Below are 22413 nucleotides of genomic sequence, written 5' to 3'. Positions count from 1 at the left end.
ATTCTTGTATAAATTTTTTTCGTAAAAATTAATGTAGCATGATTAAATTAGTTGGATTAAATATCTCTTAATCCGCATGATTTATTTTTATTATTTTATATTTTTATTCAACTAATGAATTAATATAAAATAAATTTATACAAAATAAATTTATATACTTTTATGTAGTTTTGTCTAACAACAAACCATTATTGCAGTTGTCAAAGTATTTCTCATCTTTTAGGCTGGAAAACTCTTGTACAATCAATGGGTGAGCTTATGGGCCTAGGTGCTTTTGAAATTCAAAGCCCTCCCTAAACAGTAGGCCCCAGCCTGATATCAGTAGGCCCCAGCCTGCATCGGGATTACGATGCATATATCCGTATAATTATACATAAAAAAGAGTGATGATTATTTATTTACCTTTTGTCTGTAAACTATTTCTCTGTGTTTAATTCTCTAGAGTTTTCAGTTTAGAAAAGAAATAGTAAAAACCATCATTAATACATCTCCATGTATCATAACTAAATTAGGGTTTTAAAATAATTATTGTTAACCGTTTTATAAAAATAATTAATTGTAAATATATATATATATATACATGTAGAAAATTTATTTTTAAAAATACTGTGAATTTTAAAAGTAGTCATATATATTTGGTAATTCTTTTTGTTAAACTATTATAAGAATATAATATTGGATATAATTTATATACATGTATATATTATTATTTTTAATTGTGTGCATAAAATAATTGATGATTAAAAAATATTTTATTTTATTAATTTTATTTTTATTTTGTTATCAATATAATTGAAAGTAATAATAATCTCTTTAAACTTAAAGATTTTTTATTTCTCTGATTGAACAAGAATAATTTTGAATTTTTATAACATATGTGAGGATGTATATGAAATTGTATTAAATAAAAAACTGATTATCAAAATTAGATTTTGAAAAGTTACTACTCCCATACTTTTCAAAATCTATTATAGTAGACGTGACTTTGACAAATATAATTTTTACTAATATTTATCAAACACTGCAATTTTAAACCTAAAAAAAAAAAAACCCGAAGAATCGTTAACTTACAAAAGAACGGTGAAATTTGAGAGTTTCGTAATTTGTCCAATGTTGTTGTCTTAGTTAATTAATTCAACAAATTAATAAATTTCCAGAGCAACCAGCTAATCACAAGTGTCTAAACAGCAGCTTTTATATGTCAAAATATTGTTATCGAAATAATGTAAGCAATAATTAACAAAATTTTATTATCACTATTAATCAAAGGCAGCTCAATAATATATTTTGGTTTTAGGTAAATTGTTTTAATTAGACCTTCCAAAAAAATTAAGGTAAAATATATGTATTGATTTTATTAAAAAATTATTTATTTAAAATCAATCTTTCTAACTTTCTGAGATGTAAAATTATTAATCAAATTTTTTATATTATGATTTTGCTAATTTATCTTTCTCAGTGGACAATATAAGTTATTTGATCTTTCCTATGATATGATTGCTCTTGAATAAGTTTTTTTTTTCAATTTTAATTTTGAAGAACTTCTTTTTGTATCGGCAATTGTCTTTAGTATTATTAATAATATTATGATTCTTCACTCAAATTCACATCTTTTTTACTATATATTTTTAATAAATTTATCGAGAGCTCTTTTTTTAGATTGAACTAACTTTTCTATTATTTTCTTTTCTTTTTGAATCTTTTTGTATGCATATTTTCTGGTAGATTTTTTTTTTCTAGTGAAACAAGAGTAAAAAAAGCAACAATTATATTAGATAATTAATATAAAACAACAACATATGAACATGATAATATTTTTAAAGAAATAAAAACAATTAAATGACACTATCAACTAAGAAGAGAATATGAAAATAAAACCTGCAAATTTGAAAATTGTAACTTTCATAAATTGAAGCTTTGAGCAACAATAATTAATGGAAAGTAAAACATTTGATTCTTTTTTTTTTTTTTCATTTAAGCCAACAGTAGATTAGGGAAAGCAGTTTTTTCCCCCTTAAGCACCAAAGTGTTAAACGTACCATTTTTTTTTTATTGGAACAAAATACTAATGGATAATAATTTAGCACACATTTGGTTTTTATATAGTTTTAAATGAAATATATATTATTTTAATTATATTGCTAAATAGAGATCTTGTGATAATAAATATGATTAGAATTGTTAATTCTAATGTTAACAAGGAGATTCTGTAGAGATTTAATTGTTTGTTAATGGAAAAGATAATTATAAATTCATAAAAAGTATAAAATAATAATTTGATAACTATAATTTAAAAATAAAATTTTGAGAAGAGTATTGGGCAGCTGCCTACGGGAGAGAGCCGCTCATACTATTAGGTAGTGTTTACTTTCTAGAGTGGGAGTGTGGAGTGTGGATTCCTCACACTCCATTGTTTACTTACCATTTTTAAGGGGAGAGTGGGATTCCCACTCCATAGGTCCCATTTAATTTTGGAGTGGGGAGTGGAATTCCCACTCCCATGGGGGGAGGTGGGAGTGGGAATCCACTCCCCCTCTTCCCTTTTTACCCTCATAATTAAAATAAATAAATAATATTTAATAAAATAAATAATATCATATTTATTAAAAATAATAATTATAACATATTTATTTTATTAAATTTTAAAAAAATAAAAATAAATAAATATTATATTTAAATTAATAATATTAAACATTAATTTTAATAAATATTAATTATTTTTTTAATTAATAGTAATAAATATTTTATTTTAAGAAAATATTAATTTTGTACTATATTATCAATAGTAATGTTTCATTTGTATTGCTATTATTAATAATTTTTATTCACACAATTTAAATTAAAATTAATAAAAAATTATGATTTACATAATTAAGAATATTATTAATTATTACTAATTTATAAATAAAATAAAATATTTATTTTATTTTTCAAATATATTTTTTATTAATTTTTTAATTACAAATTATAATTCTTTACATAAGGATAAAATTATAATTTAAAACAATTTACTCCAAATCCAAAAAAAAGTAAACAAATAATTAGAATTTTGATTGACAATCCATACTTTTATTTAGTCTAAGTAAACACCTTACTCTCACTCCCACTCTATACTTCTAATCCCAAAATTCTCATTCTAATCTAAAAAGTAAACGCATGATTAATTATAATAAAGCAAATCATGTTTGGCAGACGAGATTCATACTGATATAGGACTTTGCGACCAAAAGCTCTATCTGTACCAAGACAGAACAAGTTGACTCCCCAATCGAATCTGGCCTACAAATTTTGAAAATCAAATCAACCTGCAAGAGACAAATTTAGGTTAATTTATCACAACGATTTAAGATATTATCATAACCTCTTTTTCAACCAAAAGATAAAAGAGCACTATCTTAACCTTTTTACAGTACAGCCTAACATGTCCTTAATTTATGAAAGAAAATATAAATTGTTAGTTTATAACAGTAGGAATCGTATCTAAATTACGACATGGATGTTTTTATTAATTTTGGTGGGAAGAAATTGATTTAGGGGGGTGGGATGTCAATTATCTGTATTTTTCCATAGTTTATAATTCATTATTAAATTAATTTAATATTAAGAGTATATAAGTTATTTTGCTTGACTTATATACTCAAAACATTTAAATTTTATAATTAATTTCAAGATTAGGGGTAGAATAATAAAATGATATATAAAATTAACACCATTAAAATTGCAAGAGGGTTTGGACTTATTTTAAAGCATGCATGAGAGAGATTTTACTTGATTTCTCCAAACATCAGGGGAGTAATCACCATTTTCTCTTAAAAGAGTTAGAGAACATTAAAAACAAATTAATAGGTACATATGATTATTTATAGTAATTTTAAAAAGACCTAGCAACTCAATGTTGTATGTGTTTCAAAATATGTTAAAGCACTACCACGTATAATTCTACCTATATAAATCTAATGAGCAGAACTACTCTAACTTAAGTTTTTTATTTAAAAATTTGACACAAAATTTCAAGTCATTTATCTTACACAATCTAATGAATATTGAAAGTTAAAATAATATTTTGTCAATTTATTCACCATTAAATTGCAGGAGATTAATCAGTCAAAATTTATGTCAATATTTTAAGTTAAGAATTAGAATTAAAATAATGTACCTATAACTAGAGGATATTAAGTACACGTATTGCGGTCAAAGTTTAGGTAACCGTTGCACTCATGAGTCATGAGTACCACAAACCTTTTTTTAGCCCATGCTAATTGATAGGCGTGAGTTCTATACTTCTTTTCCTATTTAAAACATTTCATTTTCGTCTCTTGAGAGTTTATTTATGTGAATGCTTTGTGGGCTAACAAGTCGCGGATAAATTCTACAATAGCTCTCATATATTACAATTAATTGATGCATGCGTTACATGTATAATTAAATTTAATATAATTATCATTTGCGTGATGGTTTTTTAAAATAAGTGCACATATGTCATAATATCATTTATTTTTTTGTACAGTTGACGTAGTTTCTTTGATATATTTTATAATTTTTTGGAATTGAATGTGAAAATTAAGGTATCAGGGAGTATAAAAGAGAAAGAAAATATGCATTACAATTTTTTATGAAATCACGAAAATTTAGTAAAATAATCAAATTCATCGTGACAAGATCGAAATAGATTAGTCATCTCAATTGTAGAAAACAAAATTTAAACTACCCGATAATGTGCACTAAAAAAATGTAATAATTGTTCTAAAAAAGGTAATATGCTTTGTTCCAATTTTTCATAGCCACGTCGCCGAGTTAGTTGTATGGTGAACGCATTTTAGATTCGTGTATCAAAAACTGAACGCCATTTTAGACTTGCACAATAAATCATACCTATTGGATTCACAAAGATATTTTTATGATCATTCTCACTTCATGTGGCGAGACGATGACGCATTTGAACGATGATTGATTGACTTTGGCTTGAATCTTGTCTGTATTGAGCCTCAGTGTATGGAATTTATGAACTGCGATCACTTTTGGCTTAGCTTATAATCCACAACTCGTCTACTCCACCACTTTCCTACTTCTGACATGGTAGGGTTCGATGTATTTGTGACTTTATGATAATAAAGTAAGAGACAGAACTAAATTCAATTTGGTCATGTCACTAACTCAGAATTAATACTTTCTATTAGATTTTTCCTCCTCAATAAACACCTGCTTCGATATCTTGTGTGTGAGCAAATTGAATAGCACAACCAATGTTGGATGAATTCGAATCATTTACCATAATTGATCTATCTTATTCTATTGTTTTTAGTTCTCAATTTTCATCGTGATTGCGATAATATCTCAATGATTACTTCGCATCTTAATTCAAAAACTTTGATCAGATTATTTGGCAAACGGGCATCGAATGGGTCCTCTTTTAATCTCCAACCTGCAGTAATTAATTAATTGTATCTTTGTTTGTTTCACTGTCACACAGTTGGATTCCTGCTAAAAAGGTTATAATAATAGTTATTTTTACCTTAAATATGCCGGTTCATAGGGGATTTGGGTCGATACCAAGATGGATTTGGCTCTTCATGGCCTTATAAAACCTATTTAATGGATACATGCGGTGAAGCTTAATTTTAGTCACTACTTCCCTAAATATTACGGATTGGCTATATGATCCCCACTCTAAAGATGCGAGTCAACGCACGTGAGAATGGAAAATCACAGGTCAGATTTCGAAATCATCCTTATCTAGAATTAAATACTATGCACACGATTTTCGCAGAAAAGGCCAAGCCAATAAGAATAAGATAAGACAATGCATTCCAAAAAACATTTCAACCGGCCGAAACGAAGTCCCTCTCAATATACGTCCCACCATAATCCGTATAGCCAGACTTGACCTGCAGTTTTGGGGCCTAACGAGTGGGCACCAACGAGGCAGTTCAAGTTCACTTTCTGTCCTACATAAATCTGCTAGCCTCAGCAGTTTACCATTAGAATTATAGAGAAACTAAAATACAAAGAGCCATGGTCGTGCATGCGGTAGATAACTTGGACGCTAATGGCGAGAGCCAGAAATTCAATAAATATGCTTGTGCCTGTTCTATTGTTGCCTCTATGATCTCCATCATCTTCGGATATGGTACTATTTTCTCTTTTTCTCTCTTCTATTTACTTACTTAATTAGAGGGTTCAATTTTTCATGATTAATTCAACGAAATAATAATAATAATAATAATAATTTTCTGCCCTTTTTCTTCTTCTCTGTCAACAAAGTTTTGAATCCTCCTATATTTAAACTAATAACTCGGGTCTTATATTCTCCTTTATGTTGAAAAAAAAATTCTTCGGTTTCGGATATGTATGTGTGAGTAATGATACTTTGACAAAATGTGTAAAAAGACAAAATCATAAATTGAAACGTTCCATTTTCAGACACCGGCGTCATGAGTGGGGCCATGATATTCATAAAGGAAGAACTGAAAATCGACGACGTCGAAGTCGAAGTTCTCGCGGGAATTCTCAACATATGTGCCCTCGTGGGCTCCCTATTCGCCGGAAGAACGTCTGATTACATCGGGCGACGTTACACAATTGTTTTAGCCTCCGTAATTTTCATGGTTGGTGCAGTTTTAATGGGATATGGCCCAGATTACGCGGTGTTGCTTGGTGGAAGATGCATATCTGGAATTGGCGTGGGCTTCGCCCTGATGATAGCTCCAGTTTACTCTGCCGAAATTTCGTCCGCCAAATCTCGCGGTTTCTTAACGTCTCTCCCGGAACTTTGCATCAGTATTGGCATCTTGCTCGGCTATATATCAAACTATTTCTTCGCAAAATTGACCTTAAAACTCGGCTGGAGGCTGATGCTTGGTGTTGCAGCCATTCCTTCTCTTGTATTAGCCTTTGGAATAATTAAAATGCCCGAGTCTCCAAGGTGGCTAGCGATGCAAGGTCGTTTGGGAGATGCCAAGAAAGTGCTTTTGCTAGTGTGCAATTCTACGGAAGAAGCTGACAGGCGTTTACATGATATAAAGATTGCAGCTGGGTTTGATCCCAATTGCAACGAGGACTATCTCAAGCCTTCCAAGCACAGTCGCGGTAAAGGCGTGTGGAAAGAGCTTTTCTTACGGCCTACACCCGCTGTGCGTAGGATTTTGGTCGCTGCAATCGGGATACATTTCTTTGAGCATGCAACAGGAATTGAAGCCATTGTGTTGTACGGTCCAAGAATTTTCAAGAAAGCCGGTATCAAAAGTAAGGAGAAGTTATTGCTTGCCACAATTGGCGTCGGACTTACCAAGACTTTGTTCATAACCTTCTCCACTTTTTTACTCGACAAAGTCGGGAGGAGAAAGCTTTTGCTTGTAAGCACAGCCGGAATGGTTGTAATGCTTTCAACAGTTGGTTTTGGCTTGACTTTGGCCGAAGCCTCAAAGCACGAATCAAAGTGGGCCCTTGTTCTCAGCATTGTTGCTACATACACATTTCTAGCATTTTTTTCAATTGGACTTGCTCCAGTCACATGGGTTTATAGTGCTGAGATTTTTCCCTTAAAATTAAGAGCACAGGGTGTAGCCATCGGAGTTGCCGTCAACAGGCTTATGAATGCTACAATTTCTATGACTTTCATTTCGTTGTATAAAGCTATCACAATAGGAGGAGCCTTCTTCCTTTTTGCTGGCATTGCTGTGATTGCTTGGTTCTTTTTCTATTTCCTCTGTCCGGAAACTAAAGGCAAGAGTCTGGAAGAAATGGAGTTGCTCTTCAGCAGACGCTCTCGAAACAGCAATGGTGGGATAGAAATTCAACCCGGAAGCAATGCTTCGAACGCAAATAAGTAGAATTTTATGTATGGTATTTTCCATTTTATAATTTTTTTTAATATGTACTTTGTTTTCACCTGTCAGCGAGTTGTTTATTTGTTCTATCCGAGTAAAGAGGCTACATGATAAGACAAACGGGGCGGGATGGACCGGCACTCAAAATCTCGTTTCCGTCGTTATTGCTCATGAGACATAAATATGGACAAAATTCATCTTTATTCTGTCTTGAGGATAAAAAAAATTAGGACCAAATTGGGACCATTCAAAATTTGTCAATTATCTCAAATGTTTCAATAATTAACATATCTAATAATTATAGGTATCAAATTCTCAAGGGAACTAGATATTGACATGTGTCCTAAATAATAAAAGAAAATTAATTCGGACACTTAACCTCTGGAATTAATTTCTATTAAGTGATGTTTAGGAATAAATAAGACCTGGAACATTGAAAATGCTTAAAATATCCGAAACATTCGAATACTCGAAACAGCCAGAATTATCATACCTACAACTATCATATTTGAAATACCAAGAATATCATAAATATCTAGAGTGTCAAGAAAACTTGGAACCATCATTTCTAGAAAAAATAAGAACATCAAGAGCATAAGAGGAGAAGAAAACTAATAACCATCGGAAAAAAAAGGTATATTACTCTCACTGCTAAGTACTTAGGGTGCGTTTGGGATTGATGTACTGTAACTTTTAAGCTACAGTTGTTGTGGAAAAAAAAAATTATTACTATGAAATAAAAGTTAGTAATAAATAGTAAATGTAAATTATAAAATAAATATTGGTAATGAACATATTATTATACAAGTGAAATATAGATATTTTGTTTTAAAATATAATAAATGTAATTTTTTATTATACAAGTGAAATATAGATAACTTTTGTTTCATAATAAAATTTTATTGATTTGTTTAATCCTTTTAATTATTTTTTTCCTTTTTTATAATAGTAATTATATTATTTTAGTAATTTTTAAAAGTTCTGTATTAGTAAGATTCATTTATATATTTTTTTATTCTCGTTTTAATGATACTCTCTAATGATAAAAAATAATTTTTATTCTTGCTTTCTCCCCGAAATGGCTATTTGCAAAATTTTCGAAAAGTGACGAAAAAAAATCTACTAAATCATTTCGGAATCAATTCAAAGAACAATGAACTGTCTACCGAAACATCAATTCAGAGAAAAATTGACAAAATAATTTTAAACCGGAATCAATTTGGAAAAAAGTTCACAAAAAAAAAATTCTCTTGGAACTTTAGTTTAGAGAAAATGTTTGCAAATTATCACTTTCTCCTGCAACTTCAGTTTGGAAAACAAGTTCATAAACAACATTCTTACGAAATCATTCTTCCCATAATCTATTCGAATAATAATCAATTTTCTACTGGAATCTCAATTCGGTGAAAATTTTCATAAATAAATTCCTTTCGAAATCATTAATGCTCGTAGATTTGAACAAAGATGATAGCGTTTTGCTTGAGTGAGGCTTTGAGCTTTCACATTTTAGGGTTTTGTCGATTGAGAGTGCATGAGGCCATGAGTAACGATGACTAGTGTGTTATGTGCTGAGAGTAAACACTTTGTAAAATTTTAAGTATTTTAGAGAAACTAACCCAAAACGATGTGCTTTTTTTTTTTTTCATTTTTTTTATCTGTTAAAATTTTAAAATTCGGTCAAGCATAGTTAAAAATTAATTTCTATCACAAAGTTTATGATAAAGAAATTTTCTATCACCACAATATTATACATATTTTATAGACAATAATTCTATCATAATTCTATTGTTAATTTTTTGATAGACCATAATTTTATCACGAGTCCATCATATTTTTATGATATAAGTGAATTTGTCATAAAGTATATGTCATTTATTATCAGTTTTCTTGTAATAGCACATGTCATAATATCATTTGTTTGTTATATAGCTAATATCATATCTCTTATGTATTTTAAAATTTTTCAAATAGTATATAAAATGTTAGAAATTTGAGATATAATCTATTCATATCAAGGAAAGTGTATTATATTATTCATCCTATGAAAAATCATACTAAGAAATATTAACTGGTACCTTAAAATAGAAACTTATAAAAAAAAAATCAAATCAAATCTTAGGTGTATATAAATCATGCCCACAAGACACCTAAAAAGAAGGAGAGCCCTTAGGCAACCATCAATCATTCTCTAACAAATTTGCATTTTTGTTTTTAACTCTTCATCGTCGATCTTTAACTTCTTGAATCTTTCTCTTCTTCTGCAAATCTTTTAGAATTTACGTGCATGAGGAAACTTTGTCCAAATATTGAGAAAGAAGATGGCCTTGAGACGGTCCTCGAGGTACCGATACCAGAAGAAATGTTCACCAGCATGGGTAGCAATGTCCAATTACGTTGGCAAAATTTGTCCACATGGATGAAGGCTCAAACTTCTGATAAATGGTCACAGCCAGTCATTGCAGGTCGCATTAACGAGCTTCGATTCCTCCTTTACCTTGTTGGATCTCCTCTTATTCCTCTTCAGGTTCAGTTGGGCCACTCTGTTCACAAGCCAGTTAAAGATTGTTCCATTGTAAGTAAAGTCCAATTTTTTTTTCCAGTTCCGATTTCTCCAATTCTTATAAAAATAAAAATAATCGTAGCTAGCGCATTTAGTAATAATAATAATATATTTATAAAATCAAATTAAATTTAATAATTTGCCATGATCAGCAAGCCTCAACCGCGAAATACATAGTGCAACAGTACATAGCGGCCACAGGAGGGCAGGCCGCATTAAACGCAGTGCACAGCATGTGCGTAACAGGTCAGATGAAAATCACAGCGTCAGAATTTCACCAAGGGGATATTGAAAAAAGCGTGAATGTGAAGAGCAACGAGGAAACAGGTGGGTTTGTGCTTTGGCAAAAAGATCCAGACTTATGGTTCTTGGAACTCGTGGTTTCAGGCTGCAAAGTCATTTGCGGAAGCAATGGCAAGCTTACATGGCGCCACTCCTCCAACCACCAAGGACCCATTTCAAAAGGCCCTCCCCGACCCTTGCGCCGCTTCTTACAGGTACCTACCTTCATAGAATTTAATGTTTTTTTAACTTTTAATCGAACGCTCACATTAACTTTGGCAGGGGTTGGATCCGAGGTCCACGGCTAATTTATTCTTAGACGCTTCATGCATTGGAGAGAAAGTTATAAACAATGAGGACTGTTTTATACTGAAGCTTGAAACTAGTCCAGCGATTCGAGAAGCACAAAGCGGGCCTAACTACGAGATCATTCATCATACAATTTGGGGTTATTTTAGCCAGAGGTCGGGACTGTTGATTCAATTTGAGGACTCGAGGCTGCTGACAATGAAAACAAAGGATGGCAATGATGTTTTCTGGGAAACAAGTACCGAGTCAGTGATGCATGATTATAGATACGTTGATGGCATCAATATTGCACATGGTGGCAGGACTCGAGTCACCGTCTTTAGATATGGGGAGCAATCGGCCAATCACAAGAGGGACATGGAAGAGAAATGGAAGATTGAAGATGTTGATTTGAATATTTGGGGATTGACCAAGGATCATTTTATGCCACCAGCTGGTGTGAGGAAGCAAACAGAAAATTGTTGAGAGATTGACATCGCATGTAAATACTAGTAATCTTCTTGGCAGACATTCGTGCTTTTTGATATCGCGAGAAAGTGAGGGAACATTTTTGGTAAGTAAAAGAAGATTTTGGTATTAAAATTACAAAACCTTTAAAAGAACGAAATCATATGATTTTTGATATAGATCTTGGGTTACCTTTAAAGATAATACAAAATCTATAAAATTAGAAGAATGGTGGTATTTTATTGTCTAGTGCTGATTGTTTGGGAATATATGTAAGGATAATAATAAAAAAAAGGAATACTGATAGTGAAGAAATCATGAAATCCATTAAAAATAAAATAAAACAAAAGGTCATAAAAAATTAGTTAACGCACATTTACCGTATCAATTCTGATCATTAACAATTAGATGTATTGTTGTGAGCAAGCTTTATTACAGCATCTATTTGAGATGGTAATTTTTTTTTTTCAACTCTGCCCATCTACAATCAGAGTTGTCATGTGTGAACAACCTTATGCAACATTTATTTGAAATAGTAAAATCTCTTTGCTAAAATGGAATAGATTTTTCATCAGATCAAATAATAAAAATACAGTAAAACCTCTCTATAGTGATACTCTATATAAGAATAACTTTTATGTAGTCATAAAAAATTCTAATTTAATTTGGGCAAATTATTAATAAAAATAAACCCCTCAGTAACAAGTTATAATTTTTTTAGATGTCGTCTTGGAAAAGTTTGTCTCTACATAGTGTTAAAGGTTTAAGATGGAGAAAGTATTTTTCTAAATTAAAGTTATTTAGGACAATGTTTTATTTTTTACAGTTGTTACCAAATCATTTTATAGTGTTTACATTGAGAGAAAAACATTAGAGAAAATGTAAACATTTAAACTTTTAAGATGACATGTATGTGTGTGTGTATATTACTTGTAGTCAAAACAATAATTTTATAACTACACCTCTGTTAAGTTATGAGCTCTTTATAATAATAAAATTAGTTGGTCCAATATTATAAATATGGAGAGAGTGTACTGTGATACGTTATAAATAATAATAAGAAGAAGAAGAATGACGACGACTATTACGATAACAATGATAATAAAAAAATAATAATATTACCAGAGCGAGCGAAATGATTTGTTTTTCATACAAACTTGTGGATTGGACCGAGGAGCCCATGCACTTAATGCTAGGCTCTCACTCAATATTTCTTTGTCATATATTAATCAATTGTTTTACAAATATTTAGACCGTTGGAACTAAAAAACATATAAAAAATTTAGGCGGATTAGAGATGAAAATATTGAGGAGTTGAAGAGTAAGAATCATATCGCAGTCAGTTTTGCTCCTCACAATTGAATTTACACCAATTAAATTATCTATCATTTGCAATGTTAAAATCTAAATAAAAATCTTTAAAAAGAAACTAAATACAAAAAAAAAACCAATATAAATACAAAAAAAAAACCAATATAAATACAAAAAGAAACCAAATTTTTAGCCACGTTTGTGAAATGGGGAACCGGTCCTTAGGGTTGCAGGCCTTGACCAAGCCCAAACAACACGCATTCCGACTTGTACAGAAAGCGACGCAAGCCCACACGATTGTATATATGATCTGAAATATACTATAATATTGTTGTGAGATATGTCTATTCACTCATTGATAAAAAAACAAAGTATATTATAAAAATAGTTATATGATTTGTGGGGCGTATGTATATTATACCTCTTTAAACATATCATGACCCATACATCATAGTAATCAATTCATAGGGTGTTGTGCACACACACTTTAAAATTCAAAAATTGTGTTGCTGGATGCATGACCAATTGACATGCTTCATTAGTTTTAAGTAGCCATCACAGTTTGTAATCAAATTCAATTAAGAGATTGAGAAATAAGATAGAGAACACTATGGACACATCCAATTTGATTTACAACACATTATCAGCATGACTATACTATAGTACAAGAAGTATTATATTCCTTTATACTTTTTATTTTATCTATTTATTTAATAAAACCAGCATTAACAATTATGCTATGTGGATGCCATTGAATTGGAACTTCTACATCAGAGAATACAGATGCCTATAACATTTCTGTATTTACTTTCCACTAACATTGCCAACAAAGTCTGAAGACAAAAGATTGAAGATGAAGGATTAGAGTATCAATCAATTGCTGATGGAAATATCATTATTAATTAAAGGGATTCTATTTAATTTTATTTATTTCACTTATATGCTTTCTGTTTTGAAATTTAGCATACGTTTATTTTGTTGTAGATATACGGACTTTAAGTATAAATTAGATTAGTATTTAAAAGAAACTATGATGATTATTGTTGGTTCTTTCTGACCAATATTATAATATATTTTAAACCTTAATAGATGATATGATTATCGCATGTTTTACAGACTATCACTTTGATGTTACAAGTTTTCCTCCATTAAAAAATAGAAAAATCCCTCTTGGAGTAAGGCATAACCTTTTCTAAGAAAGTGCCAAGTATGTCTCATCTATATTCTCACACCTCTTTGAATGCAAAGTGTGGACTGTGGAGGGTAATTCATATACAACAATTAGTAAACCAAGTCACTCGCTAATATAATTGGTCAACTTATTGTCTTTTAAATAATTTGTGAGCACTGAAGGATTGTCTACGACATGCCTGAAACGTTAAAGACCATTTAACTCAAAGGTTCCTGAAAAGATGAAGATTGTTTGTTAGGCTGCAAATGAGACTCTAAAGAGTGGATGGACTTTGAAAAAAGACTAGAGACTCTAATAGAATAATATTTCTTACGAGCATAAAGACTTGAAAAAACATAAGATTCTGGTGAAATAACATCTCTTATATGATATAAAGTCTTAATAAGGCACAAGAATCTAGAAACATTGAGGTTTCTATTGACTCTGGGTTATATTTTAAAAAGACATTTGATTTTTGATGAGACCGAAATCCTTAAGACCTCTTAAAGAGGTATAGGTTAAAAGTGACAAAATATCTTTACTTAACACATGAAAGTATGAAATAGTAAAGAACACAGCCATTGATAATTTGTGTGTTCACAAATAACTATTGAAATATAGTTTGTAATTGTGATTATTTTTTCTTGTGAACTAACAAAATTTTTAGATCTTATTGATGATGTGTAAGCGGCTTATTTTTATAAACCTTATAAAACCCATATGTGGATGGGATATACTTTGCTTATAATTTTGCATGGCTATTAATAAAAACTTCCTTACTTCAGCAAGTGAGGTGATAATATATGGTATTGACATCTTGGTTGAACAAACTATTAATTTGATACATGTTACCATTATGGGAGCACCAACCACTTGTCAAATATATTGATCAGGGGAAGCACTAGTCATGGTTAGACAACTTTCAAAGAATGGCTTCTGCAAAATAATCTAGACGCATATGCAATATGCTCTTTTTCCCTTTACCAGGTTTTGATTACTGGCAAAAGTTCTTGACTAGGCAGTTTTAAAGCGTATCCAGCCCCACTTTATAATTCGTTAAATTGTATTTATTTTACTTGGAGGTTTTTCTCTTCAAGGGTTTTTCCTAAACAAAGTCAAGCATATTATCATATCTAAAGAGGAGCGTCATGAGATAAGTCTAATTCATCCCTTGATAAAAAGTAATATGTGTTTCATATCAATGACTTTAGGAAGCAAATTGCAAAAACTAGCTACATAATTTGTGATGCATGTGTATTATTCATCTTGAAACATATTATGAGTTGTGCATCACACTAGTCAATTCACAATGTATTATACACACAACACTTTAAAATTCAAAATGTGTATTGCTAAATGCATGATCTATTAATATGTTTTATTGGCGATAAATAGTTATCACCATTTGTAAGCACATTCAATTCAAAGATTGAGAAATGAGACATAGAATACTTTGGATACTTCCCAATTTAATTAACAATAGATAAAGATATTTATAGTATAATTAAGAGCTTTAATGTGTATTAAACTCCAACTTTTACCCTTACTATATATGTGAGGATAGATACACTTTCATTTAAAGAGAGGGTTCCTCTATGATGCTGTAATTTTTTTTACAGCATCAATAATGTATTAATTGTGAACCATTAGATCTAATCAATGGTATACAATATTTGTACTAAAAAAATAATTTAAAAATAATGGTAACCGTTCAAGTGGGTGGATAATTTTTGTAAATTAATTGTGACCACCCTTAGAGTTTGAAACAATTTCACTTAAATAGTATATTTTATTTAAAATTACTTTTTAGCCCTCCTTTAAATTTTTAATATGATAATCTCTTTTAAATAAATCTTCCAAAATCAGTTACCATTAAGTATAAAATATAATATCAAGTAGGTTATTTAACACAAAGTCTTGTAATAATTTGTATTGTATGAATTTAATTACAAACCATTAATACCTAAACAATAATGATAATAGAAAGCATTACAATAAACTATTTTATATGTGTTTTATTAATAATACTATATGAGTCACAACAAATGAGAAATATTTTATTCACCAATTATTATTGAAAAATATATATGTCTATATAACTATAGAGTGAGAAATATTTTGATTTAAATTTTGATAAAAAAATTAAACTATTTATTTCATACAATTCAATGATGGAGGATATAACATTATGAAATGTTGCTTTGACTTTCAATATCAACCATTAGACTATGAGATATTAGTGGCTCAAATATTGTGCCAAAATTATAAGTTAAAGTATCCCAAACAATATCTTTATAATGGAAATATAAAAACATACAATGATTTTTTTTCCTCATTTTGTCCATTAAATATTATTTGATGTAATATTTTATTTATTGTCACTATTAATTATCATAATAAAAGTAATGACTCTTCGTAGCATAAAAAATTTATAATTACTATCAAAGAATAACAATAAAATAATCTTTCATGATTCATAAACTAAAGTTAATTCCTGTGTTAGATTTAACTTTTATGAAATTAACAAAGTGACATTTGAAAATAAAATGAAAACAAGCTTGTGAAAGTTAAATTTTATAAGGCTGAGATAATTTCCTACCATGTCAATAAAAATCTAAAAATATAAATGATTTTCTCACTTTTTTTTCCCACTTAAATATTATTGGAGGCAATATTTTATTTATTGTCACTATTAATTATCATAACCAAAGTAATGACTCTTAATAACATAAAATTTTATAATTACAATAAAAGGATATCAATAAAATAATATTTCACGATTCATAAATTAAAACTCATTAGGAATATATATTAGATTTAACTTTTATGAAATTAACAAAGTGATATTTGAAAATAAAATGAAAATATATAGGCATATAAAACTTAAAATTCCTATCATGTAAGGATATTAATTGTAAGATAAATATAAAGTTCAGAGAATAAGTATGTTAACTGGGTGTTAAAAATAATACATACTTCATGATCAATTATACAATGACCCTTAATATTATATAAAATAGTGAGTATTTTAATATACGATATTAAATTTTATTAAAACATGTGTGATCAAGTAACTTTTATGTTACAAGCAATCTCAACAATGAGTTTATTGATGTAACTATGACATTTACTTAATTATATGTACTTAGTTGTGTTATTTATTACTATTATATCATATATGAATTTTGCAATTGCAACTTATTTATTTGATTTGTGTTAAATAACCTACCATTATATTTTATATTTAATGGTAATATATTTTGGAAGATTTATTTAAAAAAAATTATCACATTTCAAATTTAAATGAGGATTGAAAAATAATTTTAAATAAAATATGATATTTAAGTGAAATTGTTTCAAACTCTAAGGATGGTTATAGTTATTTTACAAAATTCTCTACCCCTTACACGTTTGTTAACCGTTTACCATTTTTTTTTTACTACAAATATTGTGTACCATTGATTAAATCCAATGGTACACAATTAAAAACATTATTGATGCTGTAAAAAAATTACAGCATCATAGAGGAACCCTTAAAGAGAATGCACACTTGAGAATTTGAATTCATTTTGTTAAAGATTAAACATATGTTGAGGTATGAGTACTAGCTAGAGATGGCCAACGGGTTGGTCGGCACATGGCACGGCATGTGTCTATACAGCGTGGCACGGCATGAGCATGTTTGGGTAGGGCACATGGCACGGCACAACATGCACATGGGCTGCGCTAAATCACAACATGTAAGAAGGCCTACAATAAGCATGTTTCACTTTTTAATGAAAATAAATTTAAAATTTTATGACTTTAGAAATAACTTGAAATTAAATGTTTCAATATATTTTATTAGCGTAAGTTTTTTAAATTCATTTAATTCTTAGATTTAAAAAAACTTTAATTGTTTTCTATTAATAAGTTATTGAATGAATAATTGATATCATGATTTTTATAAATAAAATTATAAATATCATAATTTTATAAATACGTATTAATCCTATTATGGACTATGATATATGACTTTATATGAGTTCAAGTTAACAATTAAGTTAACTCTTAAGAAAAAAATATTATTATTGTTTTGTTGTTGTTATTGCTAAGTATTAAAAAAGAATTCTAATACCATGGGGTTTAATATAGTAATTAATATTACATTCTCTTACTGTTATTAGTTTATTATTGTTGAATATATACTTGAGTCTTGAATTTTTATTTCTATTGAATTTAACTAAAGGTACATAAACTCGAAAAAATATATTGGCTTGAAAAAGTATGCCACCAACTTAGGATTCTTTCTTAAAAAATTAAAAGAAAAAGTATATCGTGCTTTTTTCATTTTAGGCACGACATGACATGGCCCACAACACAACATGTGTGGGTATTACACAAGTGGACATGGCACGTGTGCAAGATTGGACTTAAGAAAAAAATTAAGCACGAAACGATAAGTACGAAATACATAGAGAATACGACATGACACAAACATAAGCACGCATAAGCCAATTGTCCAAACGGTCAAGACCACGCAATTAAACACTTAATTTCATATAAATGAGCATTCGCCAACTTAATGTTAAAAAATGAACGTGCACTAACATACTTGTATAGAGACGTGGGGAGAGGCCAACCACAAAGATAAAAAAAAAATACTATACCGAATCAAATGCCACTTCAAGCGGATTTTTAAGTAGGGAGAAAAAAAAACACTTTAATTTTTAATTGGCTAAAATTTTCTCAATGCATACGTGCCTATATACATACATACATATATATGTGCCTCTATATATATATATATATATATATATATATATGAAGGTCCTAAATTATATTGATTGTAACTTACGAACCTCTTACAATAATAATATCACTAATAAAATCAATTACTGTTGCTGTGAGAGGCGTAAGTTACACTGAACGTAACTTATCGCCAGCCATATATATAAAACAAATGCACTGCTTCGCACGTCTCAATAAATTAGCGCGGCTTCAATGTCAAGCCAATGCCATCAATGACAAAAACGGTGCCGTTGGCTGTCGGTTGTCTTTTCAACAATCTCGTGTAAAATCATAAAATCAACGGATGAGATAAATTCGCCACTGCACATCATCAACAGTAGTGTGGAACCGGATAAAGGTCAACATCCACAGGAAAACGAAATAATTCAGTATGGTGGGCCACAATTCATATTAATTAACTCACCGTCGCCTTTCCCACTGGAAACACCAAGTGCCGATGATCAAAAATATCGCTTAAACCACTCGAATCGAAAGACCAGGGAGGGGGGGAAAGGAAAAAAAAAGTTAAAATCCCCTTTATTTGTATCAAAATCTGATTAATTATTCGAAATGAAGGATGACGAAAGTGTCCCAACGACGACGACGTTGAATGTGACGAAGAAGGAAAGCTCGGATTCAAGTATTTTCGGGAAAGGGCGGTACAAGTTTTGGGCGCTAGCGGCAATATTACTGCTTGCATTTTGGTCAATGTTTACCGGCACCGTTACTCTCCGTTGGTCAGCCGGCAATCTCAACCGTCTATCAGACGATCTCGGTAGCCCAATCCACGACGATCTAGACGTCCTCGTCAGTTTCTAACTAACTCCAAGCAACTAAAAAATACATTGAATATTTCTAATTTTGCTGAATGATTTGATTTATTTTATTTTTATGGTGATAATAGGAAATGGAGGAGAGGGAGAAGGTGGTGAAGCACATGTGGGATGTCTACACGAACAGCCGTCGGATCAGATTACCGAGGTTTTGGCAGGAGGCATTTGAGGCTGCTTACGAGGAGTTGAGCAGTGACGTGGCCGAAGTTAGAGACGCTGCCATTACTGAGATCGCTAAGATGTCTGTTCGCTCCCTTGTTAATATTGATTCGCCTCCTTTCCATTCCACGGTCAGCATTAATTTTCGATATTGATTTTGACGTTCAGTGGTACATAGTTGTTTTCTTTTGTTAGTGATCAGCCAGTTAAAGATGCAGTAAGATGCTGAATGTGAAAGCTACTGAATCCGCTTTGGCTGTAATTATATATAAAGTTGATTATAGATCTGATCCATATTATTGTCTAATTAATTAGTGTTTCTACTTTGTAAGCTGAAATAGATCCAGATGGTTAAACGTACGATAAATTTACTCAATCATTTGTTTTTAGTATCAGAATCCAGTACTTGGCTGACTTTCAACTAGGTGTTAGCATCATTTTTTCCTATGTAGTTCTTCTGATGTGTTCTTGCTAGGCTAGAAGACATAGCTGTATGAAGACATGGACTTTATTGCTCATCAATGAATATTCCTGCACTTTCTGATATCTACTAAATCTTGTGGAAGCATCTTCATTTCTTGCCATTATATCCAGCACATTGTCAAGTTTCATATTTCCTCCATCTCCTATCCTTGTGACTGGTTTGTTTGAATATGTGTCATTATTGAATAAGGTAATTTCTGGTGCCTTAGGCAGTTCACTGGTAGAAATCATGACAGTGATGTCTAGGTCAACCATTTTGTATAAAAAAACCTACTGTTACTTTCAGGTTTTGTCGATGGTTTATGAGCATAGTGAGTGAAATGTTGCAGTGCTGTGCACTGTTGGGCCTATATGGATGTGGGGGTAGTGAGATATTGGCAAATATTTAATTGATCTAATTCTGTATAGCAGCTACCCTTTGGAGTATGAAGATCTAATTGAAAGCATTAAGCTGAGATTTCACAGAGGGGAAGGGAATATCCTTTCGCATGACTTTGAGTCGGAGGAAAGTTTTAGTTGAAAACCTTCAGGAGCAATCTAGTTTGAGTTCAATTCTTTATTCATATCTTTAAGTAAGAGTGGAACTACAATTTTTTCTTGGAACTGTTTTAGAGTTTCCTTTTAGTAAAGAGTAAGCAATTTGTGATTACTCTGCGTTATATTTGAAACAGGATGGGGAAACCATTGATTTTGTACGTCATTTCTCGTCCTCTTCTCAATCCAATTGTGTTGAAGGTCTATGCTTCTTTTTCTTCTTCTTTTTCTTTCTGTTTTGGATATTTGTTGGGTCATACAAACGTGGATGGACTTGCATTCAAATCGGATGAGAATTGAAGGAAGAGGTTTGATTTTCTTGTGTGGATGATAGTTCAAATGTGCCTCTGGGTGCATGGCTTGATAGGAATTGTGGATTTTTGAGGGTTTAGATATGCATCTAGTATCAAGTGTGGATCTTGTAGATCTGTTTTAGTGGTATGCAGTTTATCTTGCTCTACATTTTCAGGGATCTTTAGAGTTTATTGGTAAGTTATAGTTTAGATATTAACTCTTATTTTCATTTTTTAGTGCTCCCATGTATATTTTCCTAGACTGGAGATTCGGCTCCCCATTTTTTTTGGTTCTTTGCAATGAACTTACTATTTATCCTAAAACTTCTTGCCTGCAATCATTATTAACCTGAAGTGGAATACCTGTTTGTAGCTATATACTTGCTAGCTATGTTTGCAATTTTCTTGGTTCTAAAATACTTTTAGAATAATCCTCCGTTTGTAATCATTTGATTTTTAATGATTTAAGCTCCAAACATTCTATCATATTGATGTAAGGAACAATGATTTGCATTTTTCAATTTCGAATGGGTGTGTGCTGGGCCTGCTGGCTTCACTTCACTTTTCTGCCATTTGTAAACAAATGGTGAATCATAGGGATATTCAATCTCTTCAATCCTGAACATAGGTTTGACACTCTTCTTGCTAAAATAACAAAATCCAGCCTTTATATGAAACTTCAAGTCATTCTGAAATGGAAGATTGTATTTTGTGCTGAAAATAGTTTGTTATGTGTACTTCAGTAATTGAGAAAAACATGTCCTCCTGCTTATCATTTTTGCATTGGTAAATAGTATGATTCTGAAATGTGAAAACTGTTGGAGCTAACACTAACCAGCATTTGAACTGCAGTATTCTTGTGCTTGATTTATTAGATCAAGGCATACAGAAACTAACACAAGATTTGGATCGTGTTCTTCTTATTTATTTTGTCAGAGTGCACATCAATTTAGTAAGAGCCTGAAGCTAGCTGAGAGAGGCAGGGCATTGTTAACCTCATCTGGGACTGGTTGATGAAAAGAATTCTGACGATCTGAAGCTAGAAATCTTCATTCTGCTACTATGCTGCTCAAAACTACAAAGCAGCTGTGATTTGGACAAAACCATACACAAGACTCAGTTTTTCATGTTTCTTTAAACAGAGACATCTTATGTATTTAAATTAGGCTCGCATTCTTCCAAATTTTTGCTGTTACTGTCATTTGTGTTGGGTAGAAGAGTAAAACAACCTTATGAACAGGTAAACTAAAGTGAGATTTTTTCCCGTACTTTCTTTATATGAGGTTCCATGTTTAAAAATTCAGGAAGAATTTTACCACGCTGTATTTTGGTATCATGCTCGAGCATGAAGCATGTAAGATATATACAAGGTTTTTTCTGTTGATTATTTCATAAGCAGATATCTCATGGTGGTTTCTCTGTAATGCTAGTTTAT

General features: G+C 30.6%; 3 protein-coding genes across 4 annotated transcripts; all 3 read left to right on the top strand.

Moving 5' to 3' along the window:
* The first annotated feature begins 5836 nt into the window (after positions 1-5836).
* Positions 5837-8028, top strand: LOC102622409 (probable polyol transporter 6). Its single transcript, XM_006467080.3, has 2 exons — positions 5837-6127; positions 6421-8028. The coding sequence occupies exons 1-2, from the start codon at positions 6013-6015 to the stop codon at positions 7827-7829; spliced, it is 1524 nt and encodes a 507-aa protein (XP_006467143.1). The 5' UTR covers positions 5837-6012; the 3' UTR covers positions 7830-8028.
* Positions 8029-10110: 2082 nt separating this feature from the next.
* Positions 10111-11442, top strand: LOC102622711 (hypothetical protein). The gene is made up of 3 exons (XM_006467081.1): positions 10111-10398; positions 10539-10883; positions 10951-11442. The coding sequence occupies exons 1-3, from the start codon at positions 10111-10113 to the stop codon at positions 11440-11442; spliced, it is 1125 nt and encodes a 374-aa protein (XP_006467144.1).
* Positions 11443-19068: 7626 nt separating this feature from the next.
* On the top strand, positions 19069-22365 carry LOC102620496 (uncharacterized). Of its 2 annotated transcripts, none has more exons than XM_052444216.1 (3): positions 19069-19483; positions 19581-19799; positions 20823-21894. In XM_052444216.1, the coding sequence occupies exons 1-3, from the start codon at positions 19247-19249 to the stop codon at positions 20976-20978; spliced, it is 612 nt and encodes a 203-aa protein (XP_052300176.1). In that variant the 5' UTR covers positions 19069-19246; the 3' UTR covers positions 20979-21894. The 2 variants fall into 2 exon arrangements, with proteins under 2 accessions (XP_052300176.1, XP_006466772.1); XM_006466709.4 differs by lacking the exon at positions 20823-21894 and adding an exon at positions 21915-22365 and having other exon boundaries at positions 19083-19483.
* The last annotated feature ends 48 nt before the right edge of the window (positions 22366-22413 follow it).

Source organism: Citrus sinensis, chromosome 7 (assembly GCF_022201045.2).
Source record: "Citrus sinensis cultivar Valencia sweet orange chromosome 7, DVS_A1.0, whole genome shotgun sequence".
In the NCBI taxonomy this organism is placed as follows: Eukaryota; Viridiplantae; Streptophyta; class Magnoliopsida; order Sapindales; family Rutaceae; genus Citrus; species Citrus sinensis.
Note: the sequence above shows the minus strand (reverse complement) of the source record. Positions and strands in the feature narration are given on the sequence as shown.

What these genes read in the sequence shown, in the direction of transcription:
- LOC102622409 (XM_006467080.3), top strand. Translation starts at nt 6,013, where the DNA reads ATGGTCGTGCATGCGGTAGATAACTTGGACGCTAATGGCGAGAGCCAG. An exon ending in CTCCATCATCTTCGGATATG is followed by an intron (nt 6,128 to 6,420) that starts GTACTATTTTCT and finishes TTCCATTTTCAG; the next exon opens with ACACCGGCGTCATGAGTGGG.
- LOC102620496 (XM_052444216.1), top strand. Translation starts at nt 19,247, where the DNA reads ATGAAGGATGACGAAAGTGTCCCAACGACGACGACGTTGAATGTGACG. An exon ending in ACGACGATCTAGACGTCCTC is followed by an intron (nt 19,484 to 19,580) that starts GTCAGTTTCTAA and finishes TGGTGATAATAG; the next exon opens with GAAATGGAGGAGAGGGAGAA. An exon ending in CGCCTCCTTTCCATTCCACG is followed by an intron (nt 19,800 to 20,822) that starts GTCAGCATTAAT and finishes TATTTGAAACAG; the next exon opens with GATGGGGAAACCATTGATTT.
- LOC102622711 (XM_006467081.1), top strand. Translation starts at nt 10,111, where the DNA reads ATGAGGAAACTTTGTCCAAATATTGAGAAAGAAGATGGCCTTGAGACG. An exon ending in CAGTTAAAGATTGTTCCATT is followed by an intron (nt 10,399 to 10,538) that starts GTAAGTAAAGTC and finishes TGCCATGATCAG; the next exon opens with CAAGCCTCAACCGCGAAATA. An exon ending in CCTTGCGCCGCTTCTTACAG is followed by an intron (nt 10,884 to 10,950) that starts GTACCTACCTTC and finishes TAACTTTGGCAG; the next exon opens with GGGTTGGATCCGAGGTCCAC.